The sequence below is a fragment of the Numenius arquata genome, chromosome 1 (genome assembly GCF_964106895.1).
Source record: "Numenius arquata chromosome 1, bNumArq3.hap1.1, whole genome shotgun sequence".
Taxonomy (NCBI): domain Eukaryota; kingdom Metazoa; phylum Chordata; class Aves; order Charadriiformes; family Scolopacidae; genus Numenius; species Numenius arquata.
Window position 1 is genome coordinate 113,964,792 of NC_133576.1, and position 23,672 is coordinate 113,988,463.

Sequence of the window (23,672 nt, forward strand, 5' to 3'; positions counted from 1 at the left end):
GGAAATTCAAAATCTGCTTAAAAAAAATTGAACTGCTAATTACATGTGTTCGCTTTTGGCATTTATAGGAGTACTGTGAAAGTCAGAATTCTTGCTATCCAAGTTATGAAAGAAAGTGTGTGGTCTACAGATACTGTCTCTTCTTAAGATCCTAGGTTAAGGGAACAGATATCCCACTTCTATGGATGCCTTACTGCATAAATACTCAAGCGACTGAACAATCTGATGCTATTGGACTAGGTGGTGAAACTAAGCCATAAATATTTAAGGAGCTGTTTAATGCTGATTGTCCAACCTGTTTGCACCTGCTATTCCATAGGGGGTGAAATACATATATATAACACCATAATTCATGATGCCATGCTTAGACCAGCTTCATTTGCAGCTGGTCACCATTTCTTAGAAATTATACTTTCCTTTGAACACAAGAGTAGATGCACTGCTGGTACATAATCAGCACTGAATGCTTTCAGCTCTGCTAGAGTATAGTTCATCCAAAAAGCTAAAAAGCTCCATAATCCTCGTATTCTTCATTACCTTTTCACTGCACTCCAGAGGCATTACTAAACTCATATTCACTGCTTCTGTGGGGGAAGGAATTAAATTCAATTGTACAGATAAGAAAGTGAAGACAAAGAGTGAATTGAGGTTAGATATTAAGTATTCTCAGTGTTGAGTTGTGTGTACAGGTAATTTAAACCAGCAATTCCCAGACTCAGCTTGCTTGAGTATAATGGTCCTGGGAAGAGAGCTGGGACATAAATGATGCCTCTGGCTGTGTCATTCCCAGCTCTTTGCCTGACCTGGCACAGGATCCAGACACTGTGCACAGTTGTTCCTCTCCCAAACACCCATTCTCTGTCTCCAGGGGAAAGCAGGAGTGCTTTTGATTTTGTGCATGTTCCTTTAAAATAACTGTATTCTGTTAACAAAATATGCTCCAGAGACTGAGAGCCTCTGAGTTATGCCAGGATGCCTCTTTGTTCTTGTTACCTTCATATAGCTTCAGCAGAGATCAGTTCATCAGCCCAGGTGTAAAACAGAAGAGATATTTCAAGCCTTATCAACACTCACTGAATTCCCTGAAGTGACTGTCCTTTGCTTCAGAGAGCTTTAGATCATTAGCAGCTTGTCTCACTTCTTGTATCCATGAAAAACTCTAGATCACATAGTAGAGTAGAGCTGAGTTTGTCAGTTAAATGGTTTCACAGCCCAGGGAAAATATGTTCTCCAAGAAACATAGTAAAAGGTTGTTGAACTTGGCATGTGGAGATTGACCCTGAGGAACCTCTTGCTTCCCATCACTTAATGGTAAGGAACAAAAATAGCACAGAGCAACCAACCTTTTGTGGGAAAGGTAAGGACAAAACTAGCTAGGGATCCACAAATCTTTTTAAAACCCAAAATAGTTCAGAATACTGCCTTTCATATATTTCTTTGACGTTAGTTTGATGCTATTATGTACAGCGAGACTTTAACCATAATTCTATTTATAGACGACAAATGGCAATGTTGTAGAGATGGCATAACATTTTTGTGAAGTTTTATGGTTGATGGAAAATGTATTTGATTTTTGTAGTTGCTCGAGATTCAGTACAAGAAAGGAATGTAGACAAGGTATATCTAGGTTCTAAGTCTTAGAACTTAACACACCTCTGGATGGATTTCATAGGGGAGGGTTTTTTTGTTGTTGGTTTCTTTTGCATGGGAATGAGAGACATGTTCTTTAGGAGTAAAATCACATGTCTAGGTAGCTGCGAATTGATAACGAGATCAATCAGGAGGATAGATCCAGAATTTTTACCATCTGAAAGTTATCTGCCAATCTGCACAAAAATATATTGTGTCTAACCCAAGGCTTTATCCAAAGGGACAGAGAACATTCATAATAGTATTGAGCTGCTGCCCTGTTTAAAGTTGTGAGGTGTGAGTGTGCAAACCAAGTCTTACTTTATGGACAGAAAAGTAGGTCCACATTTTTTCAAATGCATTTCAGTGTCTAACATCCAAAGATTTCAAGACTGGAAATATACCTTCAAAATCTTAAGTCTATAGATAAATATATGAAATAAAAGTCTTATCACAGAATCATAGAATCATAGAATGGTTTAGGTTGGAAGGGACCTTAAAGACCATCTAGTTCCAACCCCTGTGCTATGGGCAGGGACACCTCCCTTGTTACTCAAAGAACAGGTTGTTCAAAGCGCCATCCAGCCTGGCCTTGAACACTTCCAGGAATGGCACATCCACAACTTCACTATCAATGTATTTGTATGGATGTACCTACATATACAAAATTCTACAGATTGATCATATGTAGTATGTGATATCCATTACAAAGTTCTTAAGGGTATTTGAAAGCCTTATAATGAGATTATTATAATGAAAGATGGTATTTTTCTAAAAAAGTTATTTTATTTCAGTGCCTTTTGTTCTTCAGTAAGAAACATTTTAATTTTTATCCATTTTGTTGGCTTGGATAAAATTTATTTTTACAATATTTATTTTAGAAAAAAAGAACTTTTTTCATCAATATTCAGATATGTTTACTGCAAAAAGAAAATGCGTTTAGCACACAGAGTCCATTTTTTTTCTCCAAATTTATTTTGTCTGGTTACATTAATCAGCTTGCATGTATAATATTTCACAGTGCTATACAAAATCTCTCCATGGTGTCTCTCATTCCTAGGGGATCATGGTTGTGGGATTCTTGCCCTGAATTTATATCTATTTGATCCATTAAAAATGCAGGGTGTTTAATGATTTTTTTTGTTCTGCCATCTCAGCCTGTTTCAAAACATCCATGCTGTTATTTCTCTTTTACTGCTCCAGTATCTAGGTGTAAACAATGCAAATAATCCTTGAAAGTCTCACCTTCAACTTTCCAATTTACGTCCTTGATTAATGAAGTGGAAGAGCTGCATAATGTTGATAATTTCCTTTCAAGTGGCAATAAATGATAAAAGCACGTTGATGGGGAATGGATAGGTGAGGGTATAAGAGGCAGATCTGAAATCTAACTGGTGTGAAGAGATAGGAAGGACACAGTTGGAGAAAAGAGACAACCAGAATATAGCAAAGATTTTCCAGCTGAAAGTGAAATCTGCTTTGTTGTGAATTATTCCAGCTGAATAATTATATTTCAGTGAATTATAAACGCAGGCACCTGGAAGATAGACATCTGTTTTAATTCAGCCTAATCCTCCATGGCTCCCTTTTCAGTCAATTAAGCCAGCTGCAGATGACAGGATTATTGCCTTGGAGTTGTTTGTTTCCTCCCAGGGAGGTACAGACACCTTTGGCCAATGAACTTGTCTCCAACCTGAATGTCTAAAGGCTCTTACTTTTAGATATACCCCTTGTATTTGGCTTGTTCCTCTTAGCAGTTTTTCCCCAGTACCTGTGTGTGGGCTGGTGATGTCCCCTCTGCTTTGTTGAGATGCCTTCTTTCTTGCTGCTGAACACGTAGCTCTGACATGAGCTGTGTCACATGTGATAACATTGCTGTTTTGGCACATTAATAAGCAGACAATTCCAGGACTCTGTATCTTTTTCCTACCTGTAACAATGCACCTGTTGAACAGTCTTGTCACTGCATGTCTTCTCCTCTTCTATCGTATCAGGTCATATTTTCGAATTGCCCAAAAAAATAAAGTCAGGCTGTATCCAGTCTTCTAAACAGAACAGGGAAGCGGACAATAGAAAAGAGAAAAAGATATCTCTGGATGTCTTTTCCTTTTTTAAAAAAAATTATATTTTTTCCTAGCCTTTTCCTGATTCTTCCAATGGATGTAACAGAACAAAATTGGCATATTGTATCAGACCCTGTGAAGATAAGAGCTGACTGACTTCTCCTCTCCCCCCGCCCCCGGCCCTTCGTTCTTGCAAAAAGATAAAGTTATGATCTAAAACAAAATTTCAAGATTTCTGGCTATGTGACCATAAATTAATCCTAAACAGCACAACTTGGAATGCCCGAGTTTGGTTACTCAGAATAGCTCCATCATGTAAGATTGCCAGGCCATAGAGAAGTCTTCTGCTTTGTAGAAAGGCTCCAGGATTTCAGAGTATGCTTTTCTAGGAGAATCCTTCGGACACACTTGGGAGGATTTACAAACGTCCAGAGATCCCAGTTATTCCAGCATTCATTGCTCTAATGGAGCACCCCTCAGGATACCTTGCCGTAGAGACCTGGTACCTCCAAAGACTCTGATCTCAGCTTTCATGGTGAGATTGCCCTGGAGTTGAGGATTCTAGAAATCGACCTCAGGATATTTTACTTTCAAAGATTTGCCTTCAAAAAGACATGTCTGGGAAGCTCTACTGTGCGTGCATAGATTGTGTGACTGTCACAAACATAGCATCCATCCATCAGCCTAGCTTCAAGTTCTCTGGAGTCCCATAAGATCTCAGTAACTGTATTTATATATGGAGTTTGCACTTCTTTGGCTGACAAGAAAGACTAAACTATCACATATCCAGTACAACCAACAAAAATGTAGGATTTCCAGTTTTCCATAATCATTTGCTTGAAAAGAACAAGATGAACATAAAAGTTGTCTTGAACTAAGAAAAAAATTTAGAACCACCTTCATTACAATGTTAAAGTATACTCAGAACTTTCAGCTGACAAACATCAGCATTACTGGTAGCTTGGGTTAGTTGTGTTTCTAATTCAAAATGATCAAATTTATAATAGCCATAGACTTTTTTCCACTCTTCTATAATAGGTCAGTATTTCTCTGTTAGTGTCAACTTTACATTTCATTTTCTGAAGCCCAGAAAATGCTTGGAAGAACCGTCTGGCTTTTCACTCACAAAACAGATCAAATGCAGCAGCATTAGTCAGCATTTCTTTTTCAATCTGTACATAATTCTATTATATTTTAGGCAGTGCTATTAAATAGTCTTACAGAGAACAGCCTTGTTACATTTGTGTCAGTTCATGTCTTTGGCTGGCTGGGAATCGTGGAGTATCTCAGCAAAAGACATTAATGAACCTACAGCCTCTCACTTAAGCATTCATCTTCCTAATCATCCCAACCTATTTCTGCTCTGTTATTAAAGTGAATGCTTAACTATGATGAATTACAAAAGAGTTTGTTTAGTTCTGTGAATGTGTATTGATTTCTATAAAGCCTTTTATTTGAGGATTTTCTGTCACTGCAACTGTCTGCTTTCTGTGCCAGGGCAGTCTTCCCAGTGTCAAGATCCTGGGGCTACATCTGTATTATTAAATGTAAAAGACCAAGGAACTGTTATCTAACACTGAGGCTTAGGGGCCATATCCGTATTACACAGCCTTTGGCTCCAGGTCTCCTCTGAGCCTGGAACCAGGTCTCCTCAGGCTTCTGTGGCAGGAGACAAAATAAATGTTGGAGCAGGGGTGATTCAGAGCATTGTCTGAAAAGTGAGGGGTATATCGCAGCCCACAAAACAGCTGCTCTTATGACCTGGTGTTGCTTAACGTGTTACACCTAAAAGGTAGTGGAAGAGCAAGCAGGGATATTTGCCAGTACATGGACTATGTGTTGAAGGTTGGAGGGGACCGTGGAAGGAAGCGCTACCGAGACGTGCTGTCATCATGTTCATACTGTGTGTCAGGAGTGACCAGCTCTTTGAAGAGTAAATGGTTAATTCATTTCACAGCGTGAAATGGGCAGGCATTTAGGAGTCTGCCTAGTAGCCCTGTGAATGTGTGTTCCCTTTGTAATGGCTCTTGGGCAGTTAAGAGCAGCGGTGGATGCCATTAGTGGATATTGACCTCTGCCATGCAATAATGTTCAGGTGTTTTCTCACTGTGACTCATCACAATTGATTGCAGCTTGAAAATAAATGCTAGCTTCTTAACAATGCTATATTTTGTGAATTAGTTTTACCTGATAATCTAAAGATAGAGATGCAATCAGCCTGTCTAGGCTGTTGTAGACCCTAAAATGGGCATATCCCACTTTCCTGTCTACACGTTCCCACCATGGTCCTTTCTCAGAATACATTCTCCTAGCTCTGCAAAAAGCTGAAATAGTGATGGTGGCATGGCTGAAGATGACCTCTATGAAAATAAAAGTTGCTGGACCAGTCAGATTATTTGGATATTCCTGAGGCTCGTGGTTACTGATGATGACACACAGAAACAAGATGGGAACATCTGACTGAGATTTGAGGGGAGAAGATAGGGCGGGAGGGAACCTTTCCTTTTGAATGCAATCAGGAGAGAGAAAGACTAGGCCAAAACACTACAAAATGCTACACTACATGCTCTAACACGCTCTGGGCAATCCTGCTTCAGCAGGGGAGTTGGACTAGATGATCTTTATGGTCCTTTCCAACTCTAAAAATTCAGTGAAATTCAGTGAAAATGAAATTGTACTCCTCTCATTTATCCCCTTCCTGCCTTCCAAATAACTCAAAAGTGTACCTGGCACAAACAAGAATACACCAGGAATTACTTCTTAGGGATTATGTATGAGAGAAGACACAAGTTTTCCATGCACACAACTAGAAGGTCATTGAGAAAAAAATGTTAAGGTTCTAGGTGAATTAAGCCCAGACTAGGGTGATGCAGGCCCCTGCTTGAAATCTGTTCAACATTTTCTAAAGAAGCATGTGATAAGCAGGTGGAGAAAAGCCATGTTGAATTAACTGTATCGCGACGTGTGTATGTGAGAGACTGGTCTCTTCTGTGATGAATTTTGTCCCCCTAATGAGCACAAAAGTAAAAGCACAAAAGTATTTCCTTTAAGAAAATAACTAACCATGAAAAGTTAAAAGGTCTGTTGGTATTGTTATCAAAAAAGCTCTGTAGATAGTAATATGAAATATGCATCTAAATGTTCCATATTTTTTTATACAGTGTTATACAATAATGTCGAGTATCTTCTTCAGAGAGATTTTAATGTTTATAGCCTTAAAGAGTCTCCATACAGTTGTCTCTGGAGCTGTTCAACCAAGTTCATGTCAGATAACTTGCAAAATTTCCCATTGGGATCGGATATTTCTGTATTACTTTGTGTCCAGTGCACATCCATCCTCTGCACACCTGAAAATGGTTTCCATTCTTTCATGTCCCAAATGAAGGAATCAACAAAAAATATTCTGCTGGAGACACTACTCATTGCTATGGAAAAGGGACGCTTTAGCTCAGCATTGACAAAAACAATAGAAATTCTCTTCCTTATTGTGTGGGTTCCAATTGAAATAAATTAATGTGTTGGATTGACTCCCAAAGTCATAAATTTTCCAGTTTGAATTATATTGCAGCAGATACCAAGGACAGGCTTGGCAGTGGTGACTGGTTTTAAGACCCTTTTTATACTTATTAGGATACAATGGGAAAAGAGGTTGAAGAAAGCCAAAGAAATTGCCCTTGTACAAGCAGATGATTTTCTTTTGGTTTTGCCTGACAAATTAATTCTGGAAACATTAACGGGAAGATAAAATTTCACCTGACTAGATGTGTAATTTAGAGCACTTCCCTTTATAATTAATGTAAGGAGAATTGATCCATTGTGAGATAAGTGTCTAGAATAGTCACAGCCTTTTTTATTTAATATTCATGCTTAATGAATTATGTTCTATTTACAGGTTTTATCTGGGGTGAAATTAAACAGATGTGGGATGGTGGACTACAGGACTACATTCATGATTGGTGGAACCTCATGGATTTTGTAATGAACTCCTTGTACTTAGCAACAATCTCTTTGAAAATTGTTGCATTTTCAAAGGTAAACCTTTTTAAAAATTCCGCAAAATATTTAAGATAAACCAAGTTAGGCTTTTTGAAACTTCCTTATGTATTTGGAGGTTCTCGGGCTTAGCAATGCAAGAGATGTATGATGTGCTTATTGAATCTTCTGCAGGTATGACAAGAAGCTACACTAGGAAGAGAGTGAACAAAACAGTGTGATTTATACTTTTTTCTTTTTGGCATGGGCAATCTTTTCTTACTTGATCCTGAACAGTCATACTGTCATTTTCTGGAAAATCACTGGTAATATTTAATAATGTTTGCACAAAATTGTGTTCTGTGTTAATCTTTGCATATTTTTCAGTAAGAAATTATTGCCCATAATACAATTTTATGCACCATGCACAACTTCTGGACAGGACTACAAGAAAAATATTTACTCAAAATTAAGGGGGAAGAAAAGAGCTAAAAAGCAAGTTTTTAATTTTGTTTTGAAAATTTATTATAAGTGCAACATGAAAAAGTAAAGCTCAAGGGGATAAAATGGTCACCTGGGGCTCGGTATGTTCATTTTCTCATCCTTTTAATGGACTTTTTATGAACAGTTTTATATTCCCACTGTTTGAATTATCTTCCAGCACAACAGTTGTTCTTTCCAAAGCCATGGAACACGTTGCATTTTATATGTACTCAACGTGAATCCATAATATGATAGAAATTCCTCATGAAATGAAGTATTTTCATCAAAAAATGGTCTCAAATGCAAGGAAACCACATCTGAACTGAAATTAAAGCATTTCTTAGCATCTGTCATGGAGCTCTTATCACATCTGAGTGAAGATAACAAGCCCATTTTTATTGGCCACTGTGATCAGCGTTGCGTTTCAGCTGTTTCAGGTCCCTGCCACCAGTTACCCTGCGTGCATGGAAGGAGTGTCTCTCCTCTGCCAAGGTCCTTTTGGTTGGGAAATGAAGAAGACACAAGTCAAGTCAAGTAGCTGGTTACAGCTCCCTGTTCTCAAACAGCAGCTGTTCCTGCTGCAGCCCTGCCATAAGTATAGAGGAACATAGGAACCTCTAATTTATATTATCTTGTGTCTATTTACAAGGATCTGCCTCTAAGCCAATCAGGGGCAGGGATGAGCAAAGACCTGGGACATCTTGACACACCAGCCACCTCCTGTGACAAAAAGTTTCTGGCATGCTGGCTCTCTGGCTGCAAACCTTTGGAAGTGTTCACACTTAAAGAAATCCAGAGCTGTTGCCTAAAAGAACAAGATGCTCAAAAGTGTGAGGAGAGCTGTCGCTTAAAGGTGATGAAAAGCCTTTTTACAAACAAGGATGCCTTATCATAAAGTGACTGGAACATAAATAGTAATTTCACTGTCCATGTAACAAAGTGAGCAGTTCATTGAAAATGCATGTTTCCAAAGCATTGGAGATGACCAATTATTCACTTTAGAGTAATATTAATTAGAAGATATTATAATCCTTTCATCTCCCAGATAGCTTCTGCTCACGGTAATCAGACTCCAAGGTCACAGTATCTGGGATAATGTGCATCCATTACTCTCCAAATCAGTGCTTGCATGCCAATCATAATCAACACAGTGCATAAAGCACGATCTCTGGTTCTCTGAGTATTGGTTTTTTTTATTGCATGTGCAATGTTGCACCCAAATACCTTTTATTCCTTAAAAGAGCCTCAGTTGTGGTTGGCAATAGAAACACGTGATGGTATAATGAACAGAGAAATGCAAGTGTAACAATACCCACAACGAATACCTACAACGGAGTTCCCCACCTCTGTGCCAGATGAGATTGAAAGGATGCTAAATGTAACTTGTTTGTTTTGATGTAAAGCATTTAATTTCATTTCCTAAACCTTACAAGGTAGGTTTTTCTAAAAAACAGCTTTTCTGTATTTATTGAATCAAATCTATAGCCCAGTTTTCTTAGATGTATTCTACCTTCTATGAATCGGTGCAAGCCACCTAAAAAACATTTTAAGCAACTTCCTTGAATAAAAATATGAGAGTTACCCTCATACCACTCTCCTGTGTGATAGATGTTCCCAGAGAAAAGCGTAGTGTTTATTGCCCATTTGGGGCTCTCTGACTGACACGGTAGTTAAGCAGATGGGTATTTACAGCACCTGATGGGATAGTGTAAAATACAGCAAAGAGTGTAGTTTCTGGATAAGAGAACTGCTAAGATAACTCAAAGTTATCTATTTCATTGCCAGTATTCAAATAAAATGAATACTTCTATGAATACTTCTCATATTTTTCAAAGGAGTATTCTTTTTGTCTCTGATTGTATATCAACATGTGAGGTCTTTTTAAATTATCCAGTATATCCACTGAAAATGTTCTCTCCCCGATAAATAATGTGATTATAAATAGTGCATTGTCACATGTTTTATAGATGACTGATTTTAAGCAACACGTCTGTTTTGATGGAGGGTTATAAATATAAGTAGAAGTTGTTGTGCTCTAAGAAAAATGGTTCTTTTTATGTTTTTGGAAGACAATTTATTTTGTACTGTTGCATAAATTGCGGTGCAATGCCAAGTTATGTACAGATCCTGCTTGCTTTATCTGAAATATTTGCTAAACCTGAGCAGTGGATATAGTGCTGTTTGTTTCCAACTCTGCTAGAAATTGCATGCAAGTTCATATTACTGATTATGTGTCTCAGCTGCTGACATGAAAAGCTAGTAGGGAAACAGGTTCCTATTCAACAAGAACTCTGAAAAGTAACTAAACATACATTATTTGTCTCCGTATTTACTGGCTTAATGATCACTGTGTCAGATCTGCTGTTTAGTAGTAAATAAGATGATAATTCTCTTCTGCCACAAGTTCTGAAGAAGCTAACATCTTATATATTTGCATTGTAAAATGTTTTTGCTTGATGTTTCACCAGATTCACAGACAAAATGTCCATTTACATAGGAGCATTAACCCCTCTTCCCCCTGAATAATTGTAGACTTGATTCCTCAATGTCATCACTCTTTCAAAGCTCTTTGCTAGGCCACTCCCTCCACTTCCTGCTGCTGCTCTGAAATTCAGCATAATGAATGGAAAGATTGGGACATACATTTTAAAGTAAGAAGAGTTCACATTTGCGAATGACCTTTCAGAGGATTGAAAGTTCTTTTCCTGAAGTGGATATTACTTAACCTTTCTTTTTATTATCAGAAACAAGGGGGTCACATTTCTCCAAGATCCAACAGCCCATTAAAATTCAGGCAGCCCAATCTATATGTCTATTTAATCTCTCTTGGTGATTTCATGAGATCTACCATTCATGATTTTTGTCCTCATGGGACATCAGTGATCACAGCTTTTTCCTCAGAAATGGTTCTGCTATTAGATTTACATTTGAATTCCTTTGAGTAAGGACAAAGAATTATTGTCTTGTATTCCCTGGGTGACATCACACAATCATCATATATTTGCCTTGAAACTCTACTGTTTATTTGCTGCTAAATTTGTTTTCTGCTCTTCTTAATTTTCCATTGATGTGCCATGTACCTTTCCTTCAGCCAAGGAGTGAATGATCGGTATTATTTAACCATGTTAAATTATGGTTGGCTTTGTTACATGTTAAAATGTTGTGTTTGAATTTGAAGTGGGGACAGAAATTTAGCAGGGTCACAAAATAATAAAAGAAAGACTGCAAAGTACCAACATCGTGATTTACAACAAGCTCAGTGTTGCTATATTTGCTGTTATCATTTTCCATTCCCTCAAACAATAACCATTTGTTTGTTCTAGATAGAACAGAAGAACATCAACCAGCATGAGTGAGAGAACAAATACTTCAGTTCTTCATATTTTGGGTTGTTTGGTCCTAAAATGCAGTTTTTCTTTTTTTTTGCATATTTTCACTGTTTCTGGGTTTAATATACCTAGTCTTTTTGGTCCTCTACTTTCTTTTCCTTTTCACATGTGTGCTTCCTTGTTCTCCTGGTTCTTCTTTAACATGTCTACATTTCTTTTCAGCATCCTCTAGTTAGTGGAATCAATAGAGTTTTGTTGTCAGAGCCCTCTTATATTCATGATTTTCTTTATATTATTTGCTGTCTTCTTTCACCTAGTGTATTTCACAGATCGTTTCCAAATTTACTCTTCAGACCTTCATCTTTCTCACTACTTTTTCAGCCAAATATTTCCAGTCTCTTAAATCATGTATCTTCAAAACTGAAATAACAGCCGTCACTCTCTGCTTACAACTGTGAGACCTTTTGCGTTGTACCCACATGTGCAGGAAGCACTTGGGCCCAAGAAAGGCAGAATCAGTTAAGCTGAAATAACACAGTTGAGCCTTTGATTTCCCTCTTACAAATAAGAGGTCATTTGATCTTTTCTGAATTTTTTAACACACCAGTTTTGTGTCTCAATCCAGAACATCATAAAGTCCTTTCTTCTCACTGTGATCCTTTACCTCATCTCTTCTAGAAAAGGTGATATCAGATACATCTTGTCAGACTACAACTATAAGATAGTCTCTCCCCTACCCTAATAATCAATGAGGAGAAATAGAGAAAGTTAAAGAGCAACTCATTTGACCTGTTTGGGCTATCTGCTTTCGTACTACTCTAGAAATGCCTATTTTTCTTTGCTGACTATAAAAAGAGATGACAGAGAGCACAGATGTGTCTGTCCAGATATGATTGGTTTAACTTGATCCTTGCTCTCTTACTATATCATATTCTATCCTTATTCAATGTTCTGTAGTTACATGTTTTCTCACAAGGGTATTTCCTTAGATTTTCCCCCTCCCCCTGCTTGTTTAACGTCCTTGGAATATGCCACTACTTGCCTTCACCTAAAATATGTCTGCAGTTGGATGCTTTTGATTCTCTACCAAAAACTCCGTCTTTTCCTAGTTTCAAATATCTTCTTTAATTTTTTTCATTAATATATTTTACCTTATTCCCCAACACACCTTGTGTACTTTTCCCTAATCTGAGTATCTACTGCACTGTTCAGCACCTAAACTTTGCTTGTACTGATAACTGTTCTTAGTTATTGAATAGGTCCAAGTTTTCACATACCAGAGTTGTAAAGTGCCAGTAGAATTCACAGTAATATACTATAAAGTATTATTCAAAATAAGGCATTATAGAAAACATGCTGAGGAGTTCTCACCTCTCTTTTCTCACTTAAGATTAAAAATCTTTTTCTTCTTCATTTTCTTCTTCCTTTTATCTCTTAGCTGGTGTCTCTGGTAACTCACTTATGTTTTCTACCACCTGTTACTTTGTCACTGATCTTGAATCAATCAGAATTGGACTGAAGGGCAATACTGGATGAGGCAGAATAGCATCTCTCTTGGAGCTACAATGTCAAATGCAGCAAGACTTGATTTTACAGCATGATCATTAGGGGAAAGGATAGTCTAATGAAGAGAGTCCAGCAGGTCTGGATTTAATTTTCTACTTAGTAGAGAACAAATATCCCTGGTGGTTGAAATGCAAGGCTGCGTAATTCTTAACTCTTCAATGGACTACTATTCTCCAGTTTTGCAGTTCCCATCCCCAAAACTACAAGACTGTCAGATGTTATGGCTGCTTGTATATGAATAAATAAAACTATGCCAGGGCTTGCTGTCAGACACTGGGACTGTCTTACCTGTGTTACCAGTTGGTTAGAGCAAACCCAGCATGGTGGGATCCTGTGCCAACTAGCACTGTCCAAAACAATGTCCAGTTGCCATCCGTAATTTGAATCACAGAATCATAGAATGGGTTGGGTTGGAAGGGATCTTTAAAGGTCATCTAGTCCAACCCCCCAGCAATGAGTAGGGACATCTTCAACTTGATCAGACTCCTGTTCAGGCTGACCTTGAATTTGTCCAGGGATGGATGGGGCATCTACCACCTCTCTGGGCAACCAGTTTCAGTGTTTCACCACCCTCATTGTAAAAAATTTCTTCCTTACATCTAGTCTGAATCTAACCTCTTTTAGTTTAAAACCATTACCCCTCATCCTACCACAATAGGCCCTGCTAAAACATTTGTCCCCATTTTTCCTATAAGCCCCCTTTAAGTACTGAAAGGTTGCAATAAGGTCTCCCTGGAGTCTTCTCTTCTCCAGGCTGAACAACCCCAACTTTTTCAGCCTGTCCTCACAGGAGAGGTGTTCCCTCCCTCTGATTGTTTTTGTGGCCCTCCTCTGGACCTGCTCCAGCAAGTCCATGTCTTTCCTGTGCTAAGGACTCCAGAGCCGGATGCAGTGCTCCAAGGGGGTCTCATGAGAGCAGAGTAGAGGGGATGGCCTGCTGGCCACACTTCTTTTGATGCAGCCCAGGATACAGTTTGCTTTCTTGGCTGTGATTGCACGTTGCTAGCTCATGTCCAGCTTTTCATCCACCAGTACCCCCAAGTCCTTTTCAGCAGGGCTGCTCTCAATATCTTCATCCCTCAGCCTATATTGATACCAGGGACCCTTGCACTTGGCCTCATGAAGTTCACACGGGCCCGCTTCTCAAGCTGGTCCAGGTCCCTCTGGACGGCATCCTGTCCCTCAGGCGCTCGATCCCGCTGTCTATGTCATTAATGAACATATTAAACAGTACTAATACGGACCCCTGAGGGACACCGCTTTGCATTGATCTCTACCCAGACACTGAGTCATTGACCACTACTTTCTGGATGTGACCATTCAACCAATTCCTTATCCACCTAACAGTTCACCCATCAAATCTATATCTCTCCAATTTAGAAAGGACAATGTTGTGGGGGACCATGTCAAAGGCCTTACAGAAGTCCAGCGAGATAACATCCATATCTCTTCTTTTGTCCACCGATGTAGTCACTCGCTCATAGAAGGCCACTAGGCTGGTCAGGCAGGACTTGCCTTTGATGAAGCCATGCTGGCTATCTTGAATCTTCTCCGTGTCCTCCATGTGCCCAAGCATGGCATCTAGAAGGATCTGTTCCATGATCTTCCCAGGCAGAGAGGTGAGGCTGACAGGTCGGTAGTTCCCAGGGTCCTCCTTTCTACCCTTTTTAAAAATGGGTGCAGTGTTTCCCTTTTTCCACTTTCTGGGTACTTCACCTGACTGCCATGACTTCTCGAATATCATGGAAAGTGTCTTGGCAACTACATGAGCCAGTTCCCTCTGGACTCTGGGATGCTTCTCTTTGGGTCCCATAGACTTACGTATATTCAGGTGGTCTCAAAACACTTTGATAGCAATCACCTTTTTGGACGGTAAGTGTGGTGTGGAAATGTTGTGATGCCTGGCTATGTTTTTCATCTGGCCCCAGTGACAGAGAAGAGTCCCTTTCCTTACTACTGAGGGCATGCTCAGCAGCTCAGAAGGATGCATCTGGCTAGAGTAGGTAAATACAGATCGCACCATAGTCCCTCTTCGAAATCTGCTTTGTAGTATATTATCCCATGGTGCTTCATAGCATAGATTCTGTTCTCTGATATGTTTTGTAAAACAGATTAATGAGACCAAATAAATAATAAAGAGTCTGTCCCAGTAGCTAAGTCTCAGTTCAAAGTATCATCTTTCATCTTCAAGAAAATTTTAGGTAGAGCTGGAACAGTAGAGTCACAGTTCCAGGAATCAGATTCTTTGATAATGAGACAAACAAGCAGTTTGCCATGGTTCATTAATAAACAACTTTTCCATCATTGGTCCACTGTTAGTGATTAAGTGATAAACTTATTCTTTGATTAAATGTTTTTTTCTAACTTGCCAAAGTTCTTGTGGGTTTCTATCCATCATTGTCATGTCTGCACTGTTCTCCAAAGAACTAATTTACCTGATTTTACAGCTGAAAGTTCCTATAATTCTAAAACCCAGGTGTTCTAACTGTTCCTTTTTCTCTGTCAGAATTGTTAGACTTGCTTTATCTACTGTGAAAATTGTAACCAAATGTGAAACATAGGCAAAAAACTGGAAAGCACAGACCATCCTGCAGATAGAAATGAAGGACAAATACATTGGTACTGCCCTTTTTTTCTTTTGCTAAAATAAAAAACTCTCCTGAAGACATGTTGCTTTCCAAAAGATTTTTAGTATGCCATCTGAAAATTAATTGAGCAGCTTATAAAGAAACTGACATACTTGTTTATGCAGTAAACAAGGAGTAATTTCTTCCCTTCTGCTTGTTTTCAGTATAGTGGGTTAGTTCCACGGGAGAGCTGGGACATGTGGCATCCAACCCTGGTGGCTGAGGCCCTGTTTGCAATCGCAAACATCTTTAGCTCCCTACGCTTGATCTCATTATTCACTGCAAATTCTCACCTGGGACCTCTGCAGATATCTCTAGGAAGAATGTTGCTGGACATTTTGAAGTTTCTCTTCATATACTGCCTTGTGCTGCTAGCTTTTGCAAACGGATTGAACCAGCTGTACTTTTACTATGAGACAAATGAACCTGGCAGCTGCAAAGGAATACGATGTGAAAAGCAGAATAATGCATTTTCAACGTAAGTGGCTGATCTATTTCTACCCTCTCCTTCTGGCCCCAATATTTTAATCACTGAGATGTTGTTTACAGGAAAGAGGTTGTCTGTTTTCTATTGGTATTGCACTGGTGTCCTGACAGACACATCTAAAGTTACCCTAATAAAAAAAAAAAAAAATATTAACATTACATCGCTCTGTAATAATGTTCATCCCATACCACAGTGAAATCTGTACAGTTCAAGATATCTCAAAAGATAAAATAAAGAGCAGGGGGACAATATGAGATTAGAAAGTACATATATAGAATTAAGGGAAAAAAGGTCATCAGATCAGATCTTGCTTATCCAGGCAGCTGTCGCTCTGCATTTCTTCCATGTCTACTGGAGGGCATTAAATAAATTTGGTGTTCTAACACATGAAGATTCCTTGTAAATGTGATAAACTGAGGCAGGAAAAAACGTTCAGTCCAGACTCTTACTGGCCCTGAGTCTACTCCACGCAATCAAATACTGTATTCTAATTTCTGTTTTAAAATTTATTTATCTTTCTTTCATTTAAAAATCAATTTTACTTCACTCTGTTCTGTAGTTCATCTATAGTACCAAAACACTATCAAATGAACACTAATTCTCTATCTTATCTTCCAAATTCCAATCTGAATCAAATTCCTGCTATAAATACTTTTTCCCTATTACCTTCTATGAATCATATGTAGGCTGTTTAAAAAATATATTTATTACCAATAGCTTTCTTCTCAAAGTAAATAATTTTATAAAAATAGCACCTTTTATATCACCTTAATCAAGTAACCTTGCTCAGGCACAGCATATTTATCTTGCATATTAATAACATCTTATGCATGTCTAAACTTTGTGTGATCTGAACAGAAAAGCACAGGGAAAATTTTCAGAACTGAACATCGAGGGAAGCAATATTATAGCAACATATAAAGTAGTGGGGACTACTGGTACGAGTGCCAGGAGATGGTATCAAGGCAAACTGCGATGCCTTATGAGCCTTTTCTGCAACTGTGAGCAGGGGGGAATAGTGGTGGTTTAATTCGTGCCCAGACCAGTCTAAACCACACAAGAAACTCCAGAGTAGTACTTTACTACTCATAGACACTGTGTTACAGGAGCAGAGAGATAGGACCTAGAGTTTCTATAAGTAAAAGCATACTGACCCCTCAGGTATCTCTGTCGGACAGGACTGTACCGGGTAGCATGACAAAGTTACATTTCACGGATGGTACCGCATGGTGGGAAAGGGACTGAAAGGTTAAGTTTTGGGCAGTTTTGGACAGGGGGTCCCAGCGTGCAGGACCGTCCAGGGTGACACAAGTCCCCACAGTTCAGCAGCCTCCCTGCTCCAGGTGTGGTGGGGACAGCACTGGTGGCCCACACGTCCTGTCTGGGCAACCTGCTTCTGGCGTCAGGGTGAAGGAGCAGAGAGAGGTCATGGCGAAAAGTCACTCCAATTCATCTCAGGTATGGGACCAGAAAAGCAGAAAATTTTGCTCCAGACTTTTCAGGAGCAACAGACCTAACTAGGGTCCATGCTTATGACACTATAGTGTAGCTGAACATTGTACAAAAGGGAAATTATCTCAAGCTATCTAGTCACAGAGAATTTTTGTAGAAGTTGGTTATTGTTATTTAGATTCCTAGCTGTTGTCCCAAACTTCTCCAAGGGAATATCATATCATTTAGTTATAAAAGCACAAGTTTCATTTGAGAGCACCATTTTTGTCTTTTTAATGTCTCCATTCTTTGCAAAACAAAACATATGCTAATGATAATAATGTCCTTCTAATTATACAACTCCTTTTATCTCCATGGCTCTCAACACAAACTAGAAGGTGTATAAACTGACAACACCAAGTAGGTAGAAGGATACCATAATTGTTTTAACATCTTGGTGAAACACAGTCATTGAGTTACTTTTGGGTCCTTGTTCTACCCTGTACAGTCAAGGCAGAGGGTCAAAATACTTTAAGGCAGGTGTCCAGAATAAGATCTCTAAAACTATATTTATCCCTCAGAAGTTTGAACAAAATCAGCCTTTTACTCACAGGCTTATTTATAGCTTCATTGTTGTATATCTAAAGGCTCAGATTTGAAACATTAAGCCATTTTTTCCCTAGAAAGATATTCCATATATATTGCCTATATTGTGATAAGTATCATTCATCTCAATCAAGCCAAGGACTTCTGTGTGTTTGGGGAAAAAATGAACAATCTGAAAAGTACGTGTATTCTTATTATATAGCTATTCCTTTTGGGTTTTGTTTTTCAGATTATTTGAAACGCTGCAGTCATTATTCTGGTCTATATTTGGACTCATCAATCTGTATGTGACCAATGTGAAAGCAAGACATGAATTTACTGAATTTGTTGGGGCCACCATGTTTGGTACCTATAACGTAATCTCTCTGGTTGTTCTACTCAACATGCTAATAGCCATGATGAATAATTCTTACCAACTTATTGCTGTAAGTTGTTCCTTATCCTTACATCATTTATAATGTATACCTTCTCTCTGTTCCTGCATCCCATTTTTCTGGTAGCAAATCTTCTTTACAGACAGGATATTGGGACAAATTCTCTGATGTTTTTTAATTCTTTTGCACTGTTCTGGAATGACAAAGAAACCACATGCCAGCTGGACTGGGAAGAGGGGAATTTCTCCACAACTCTGAATGGGGAAGAGGTGGCCCTGATGCAGAAGCCAGCTCACGGGTTGAGAAAGGTGTCCTGAAGCTGCTGGCAAGTGACATGGGCCACAGCCCTGCCCAAGCTGCACTGTGTAGGACCTCTCCTGGGAATGAGACTCTGCCAAAGAATGCTCTGTCTCTGCTTTATTTTTAATACATTATATTTATTAACTTTTAAGAGGCTGTTATTTTGGGATTTTTAAATAGTGTGAGTATACAGTTAATAGAAATTGGATGCACATGTTTCATGGACAATTTTGGATCCATTAGCAATTCAAACAAAAGGTCATGACTTCTCATTCAGCAGTGTCCTGTTCTCTCCTTTAATGAAAACTCTCTTTATCCTTATCAGAGCCATTGGCTTATTTTTATTTCTCAGCTGTCTATTAGGGAGATTAATGAAAATAAACACTGATTCATCAGATCGTAATTCAAATATGATCATGCAGAAGCAAACAAATAAAAGAAAGCTTCACAGTCTTAAGATTTTAAAATGTGCCTTTTTTCTAATCTTGAAATTTCAAGTTTTTCCATGAAAGAATTGCTGACTACATGTGTTTATATAAGGCTAGTTGGCAAAGTCTGGTACACAATATCACAACACACTAGCATGTGGCAAAACTCAGATGCAGGTAGAATACCTTTCCTGCTACATTCCTAAATTACGGGTTTGATTACTGTATGTATCACTAAATATTAAAGGCTAGGGCTAGGCCTGTAGTTTAAGTTCTTGGGTACTATGTTTGTTGTCCAACTCTAATATTAGTGATTTAAACTTCTTGTTCAGATGCTGGGGTTTAGCAATCTTTCTGTGGTCTTTAGTCTTGATTTTTCTTCAAACTTTTCAAAACTATACAATATTATGTAGAATACAAAAGAAATAAAATTTCAAATAAAAACTAATTAAAAACCCCACAACCTATTCCAAATATATAATTCTGAAGTAGGAGGAAAAAAAGATACTCAACTCAACAGTTTTAAGTAGCCTCGTGATTTGTTGGATAAATTATTTGAATTTCTGGGGCTGGCAATTACTAAGAGAATGCATGAGACTTACAGACTTGTTGAAGCTGCTACACAGCAGAGTAATTGGAGTGATCTATGTGGAATGATGATGAGCTGCTATTATAACAAAACATCTCTTCCAGAAATGTAACATTTTTCTGCTTGTAATTATCCTTTGATGTTTGAGAGACTTCATTATTTAAAAGCCTGTAGCAAGGAAAGAAAGGCTGAAAGTGGGTATATACAGTACATATCTAACATCTCTTTACTGAATTAAAACAGCTTACCTTTGCTTTGTGATAAAGACCTTCTGTCAAAAGAAGATGCCAGTATTTTAACAAAGAAATTCATTAGTATTTCAGGGTTGTTCTTGTTTTAGGTTTTCAGATTTTTGTACATGTTTGTTTCACCTTAATTATAGCAACATTTGTGCTGGTGTTGTGTTTCTTGTGTGCAGGATCATGCAGACATCGAGTGGAAGTTTGCTCGAACAAAACTCTGGATGAGTTACTTTGAAGAAGGAGGAACTCTGCCCACTCCTTTTAATGTCATACCAAGCCCAAAGTCTCTGTGGTATCTGATCAAATGGTTGTGGAGACACCTTTGCAAGAAAAAAATTAGAAGAAAGCCTGAAAGTTTTGGAACAATAGGGGTAAGTCCTGTGTTTTACTTTGTCTGTAGTCCTCCTCTTTGCTATATAGATGAGTCTTACTCAGCCTTACAGAGTATCTGAACTGTCAAATAATGTGCATATGATTCAGAGAATAATTCTAGCAGAGAATGTTTATTTTTTACATTCATGTCAGTGTATTTGACTGAAGAGAAAGCATCATTGTATTCCTGTGCAATGACAACATGAACCATAACTGTGCCTCATCTACAGATAATGCAAGAAAGATTAGAAGCAATACAAATATGAGAGATCAAATGTGCACACTTGTCTATCAATCCCAGAGGTGTGGTTGATAATGTCTAGCTCAAGTGTCACAGTTCAAGTAATACATGTAATGAAAGGGGATTACCATAAAAACATTCTTACCAAAAGCTGTTTCAATTAAAGAAAACATTTTGAAAGGTAACAGCATTTACTTGGAATTCCTTACTTGAATTTACGGGTAGGGTTATTTCAGAATCATGTTGGTACCCTATTCTAATAGTGCTGATTAGTAGTGAAATTTCTAGAAAAAAAAAAAAAAAAAGAGGGGAAAAGACACACAAAGGGAGCAAGAATAGTCCTGCACCTGGATTCAGCAGATGCCTGTGTAATATCTCAGCCACAGACTTTACCTGGTAGCTGCAGTGGGTAAAGTAGATTTGAATTTTTCCCTCCTAGATTTCACCAATTGAGATACCTGTCAGCAGCATAGTTGGTCTATATTGTCAGAGGAAATAACGAGACAACAGCCTAACCCACCAACAACTAAATCTCCCTAGTTATGTTTTCTGCATTTCCCACAGTGAGTGAGTCACTACCTCAGTAACTAGACTGCATTTAGCCAACTCCAACATAAAGAAAACCATTGTGGGTAAAATGTGGATAATGGCACTTTCCCTATACCATAGGGATCTGGTGAATATACATGTTTTCAAGTCTGTTAGAAACTTAGATAGCAAAGTATTAAGTGAGAGTATGAGAGTGTCATGTATGAGTAAGGGGAAGAAGAAAGGGTTATAGCACTCACGCACTGGTAGCAAAACTTCCATTCATTTCAAAGAAGCCAGAGGATGTGATACAATTCTTTGCTGGATCATTACTCTATCAACCTTTTATTTGTATTTCTTCCCAGTTTCTTGAGAAATGATAATAAGGATGGGCTTTTCCTACATATTCTCTTGTCCTATCCTGGCATTCAGTTTAATCTCCAGATATACTTGGAGGAACAAGTTCACAGGTGTGTACAGATATATGATAAAGAGGAAGAGTGACATATAAAATAAATTCACAATTCCTAAGCTGATGAGTGGATTTTGTCCTCTTTGTGGAGAGCTTCTAATCAGGCTTCTTGAAATATCCTGATCTTGTTGGCCAGTATCTACATTGTGAAAGCAAAACATGCTTCACTTAGCTGTCATACTTGTAGATAGGAAAGAAACAGCCAGAAAAGGAAGCTTATAAACATGAGGATGACATAGAAACAAACCAGTAATAGACTATGAGAAAGAAACACTGAAAAAAACCATTAAAATTAATATTAGAAGAGCAGTGGAGAGAGACGAACAGTGATTCAGATAGAAATAAAAATAAAGACATGAACTAGCATGAATGGTCAATTTCAAGAATAAAACATCATTGTGTAACCTAACAAGGGAAAGAAGTAAATTCAGAGACCAACAGGAGGAAAAACTGAGATTTTGTTAGAAAGAGAAAATCAAGAGAGGGATGTACTTGTGTGAGTGGGAGAGTGGGCAATGCTTCTAGGCATTTGTTAAACATTTGGTAGGGATGATTAGCTAGTGTAAACTGATAGAGAGATATTAAAATTAATGGAGTGATGCCAGTATATAGCAGCTGAGGATCTAGGATTGTTTAACACAATATTCCTGTTTGACTGACTGAGATGAATCCAGAACACCGTTATGCACCCCAGCAAAACCTTCAGGACAATATCTTCTCTCAGACTTTCCATCCAGGATAAGAGATTTTTCTTTCCTTTTTTTCCCCTCTCAAACTGCAACTCTGGAGTAAAGTCATTCCTGGCTCTGTAGAATAATAAAGAAAGATAAAGGGTGCTTTCAGCCCCGCACTGAATGGCATGGTGAGGAAGGGCATTCAGAAAGATCACCCCCTGCTTCCTGCAGCTACCTTCTGCTGAAATTAGCAGTTTGGGTTTTGGAAAGCTGGTAGAGCAAATAGTCAAAGGGCAAGGAGTCTATACATGGAGCTGGCTGGGAACTTTTTCCAAATATATTTTTCTTTTTTTCTTTTCCAATGAAAAAAAATACAAAAACCTTAACCCCCAAATATTATTCATTAATATATACCAGTTTCAAAGAAGCTTTTGTTGGGAAGGACTTTTCAGCTTCAGGATGGAATTTCTGTTTGGAGAGAGAAGGAGCAGGTGCCAAGTAAAGCAAATAGCTTGGGCTAAGGAAGACTCAGGTTCACTTCTATTCTCCAGATGATATTTAATTACTTACCCCAAGCAGAACAGTTCTGACAGGAGAGATTTCCATCTCAAAATCATTAAGACTGCGGAGGGGAAAGATGCTCTCTTGGGAGAACAGAAGAGAAGCAGCTGAACCTGGCCTTATTATGATTTGAATGTGAACCACTAATTACTGAGTGGTTTGGGAGTGGAGGGCATAGGCAAGGGAGTGATATAGGACATTTTTGGTTTATTTCTGTAAAGTAAATTAAAAAAAAAAAAAAGTTTGATGAAAGAAAGTGGAAATCCCAGTCTGTGAGACAGTAGGGCCATATCCATTGTTAGTTTCCACTACAGAATAAGTAATTACCTGCAAGTATAGCTGAAACCCCTCTGAAGTAGAGAGCTCACCAGCAGTGCCATCATGGCAACAGGACTTTCAGCTGGCTGGAAAAAGTGAGTGCCTGACCAGGCAGATTCAGTTGACACATCTGGGCATCTCACAAAGCTACCAAGTTCTTCAGCTAGCTTCTGAGCTATAACAGAAGCCCCATTAGGGCTCTCCAAATTTGGAACATTTTGCAATTTCTAGGCCCAGCTATGCACCCAAGCTCCAAAATGGGACAAGATGTGCATGCACTCTGACTTCCACGTTAGGAAAGTCTGTCCACACCCATCAGAGTGTGAGAGCCACTATTCACTCCAGCGGTCAGGTCTACACACAGTTTGGGTAGATGTAAA

General features: G+C 38.5%; 1 protein-coding gene across 1 annotated transcript in view; it reads left to right on the forward strand.

The window, feature by feature from the left end:
* Positions 1-23,672, forward strand: part of TRPC4 (transient receptor potential cation channel subfamily C member 4) — a 106,863-nt gene that overhangs the window by 72,445 nt on the left and 10,746 nt on the right. Inside the window, exons 4-7 of the mRNA XM_074159997.1 lie at positions 7,585-7,724; positions 15,834-16,147; positions 18,423-18,618; positions 20,303-20,497. Of these exons, the coding sequence (XP_074016098.1) occupies positions 7,585-7,724; positions 15,834-16,147; positions 18,423-18,618; positions 20,303-20,497 (845 nt within the window). The remainder of the gene's footprint in view (positions 1-7,584; positions 7,725-15,833; positions 16,148-18,422; positions 18,619-20,302; positions 20,498-23,672) is intronic.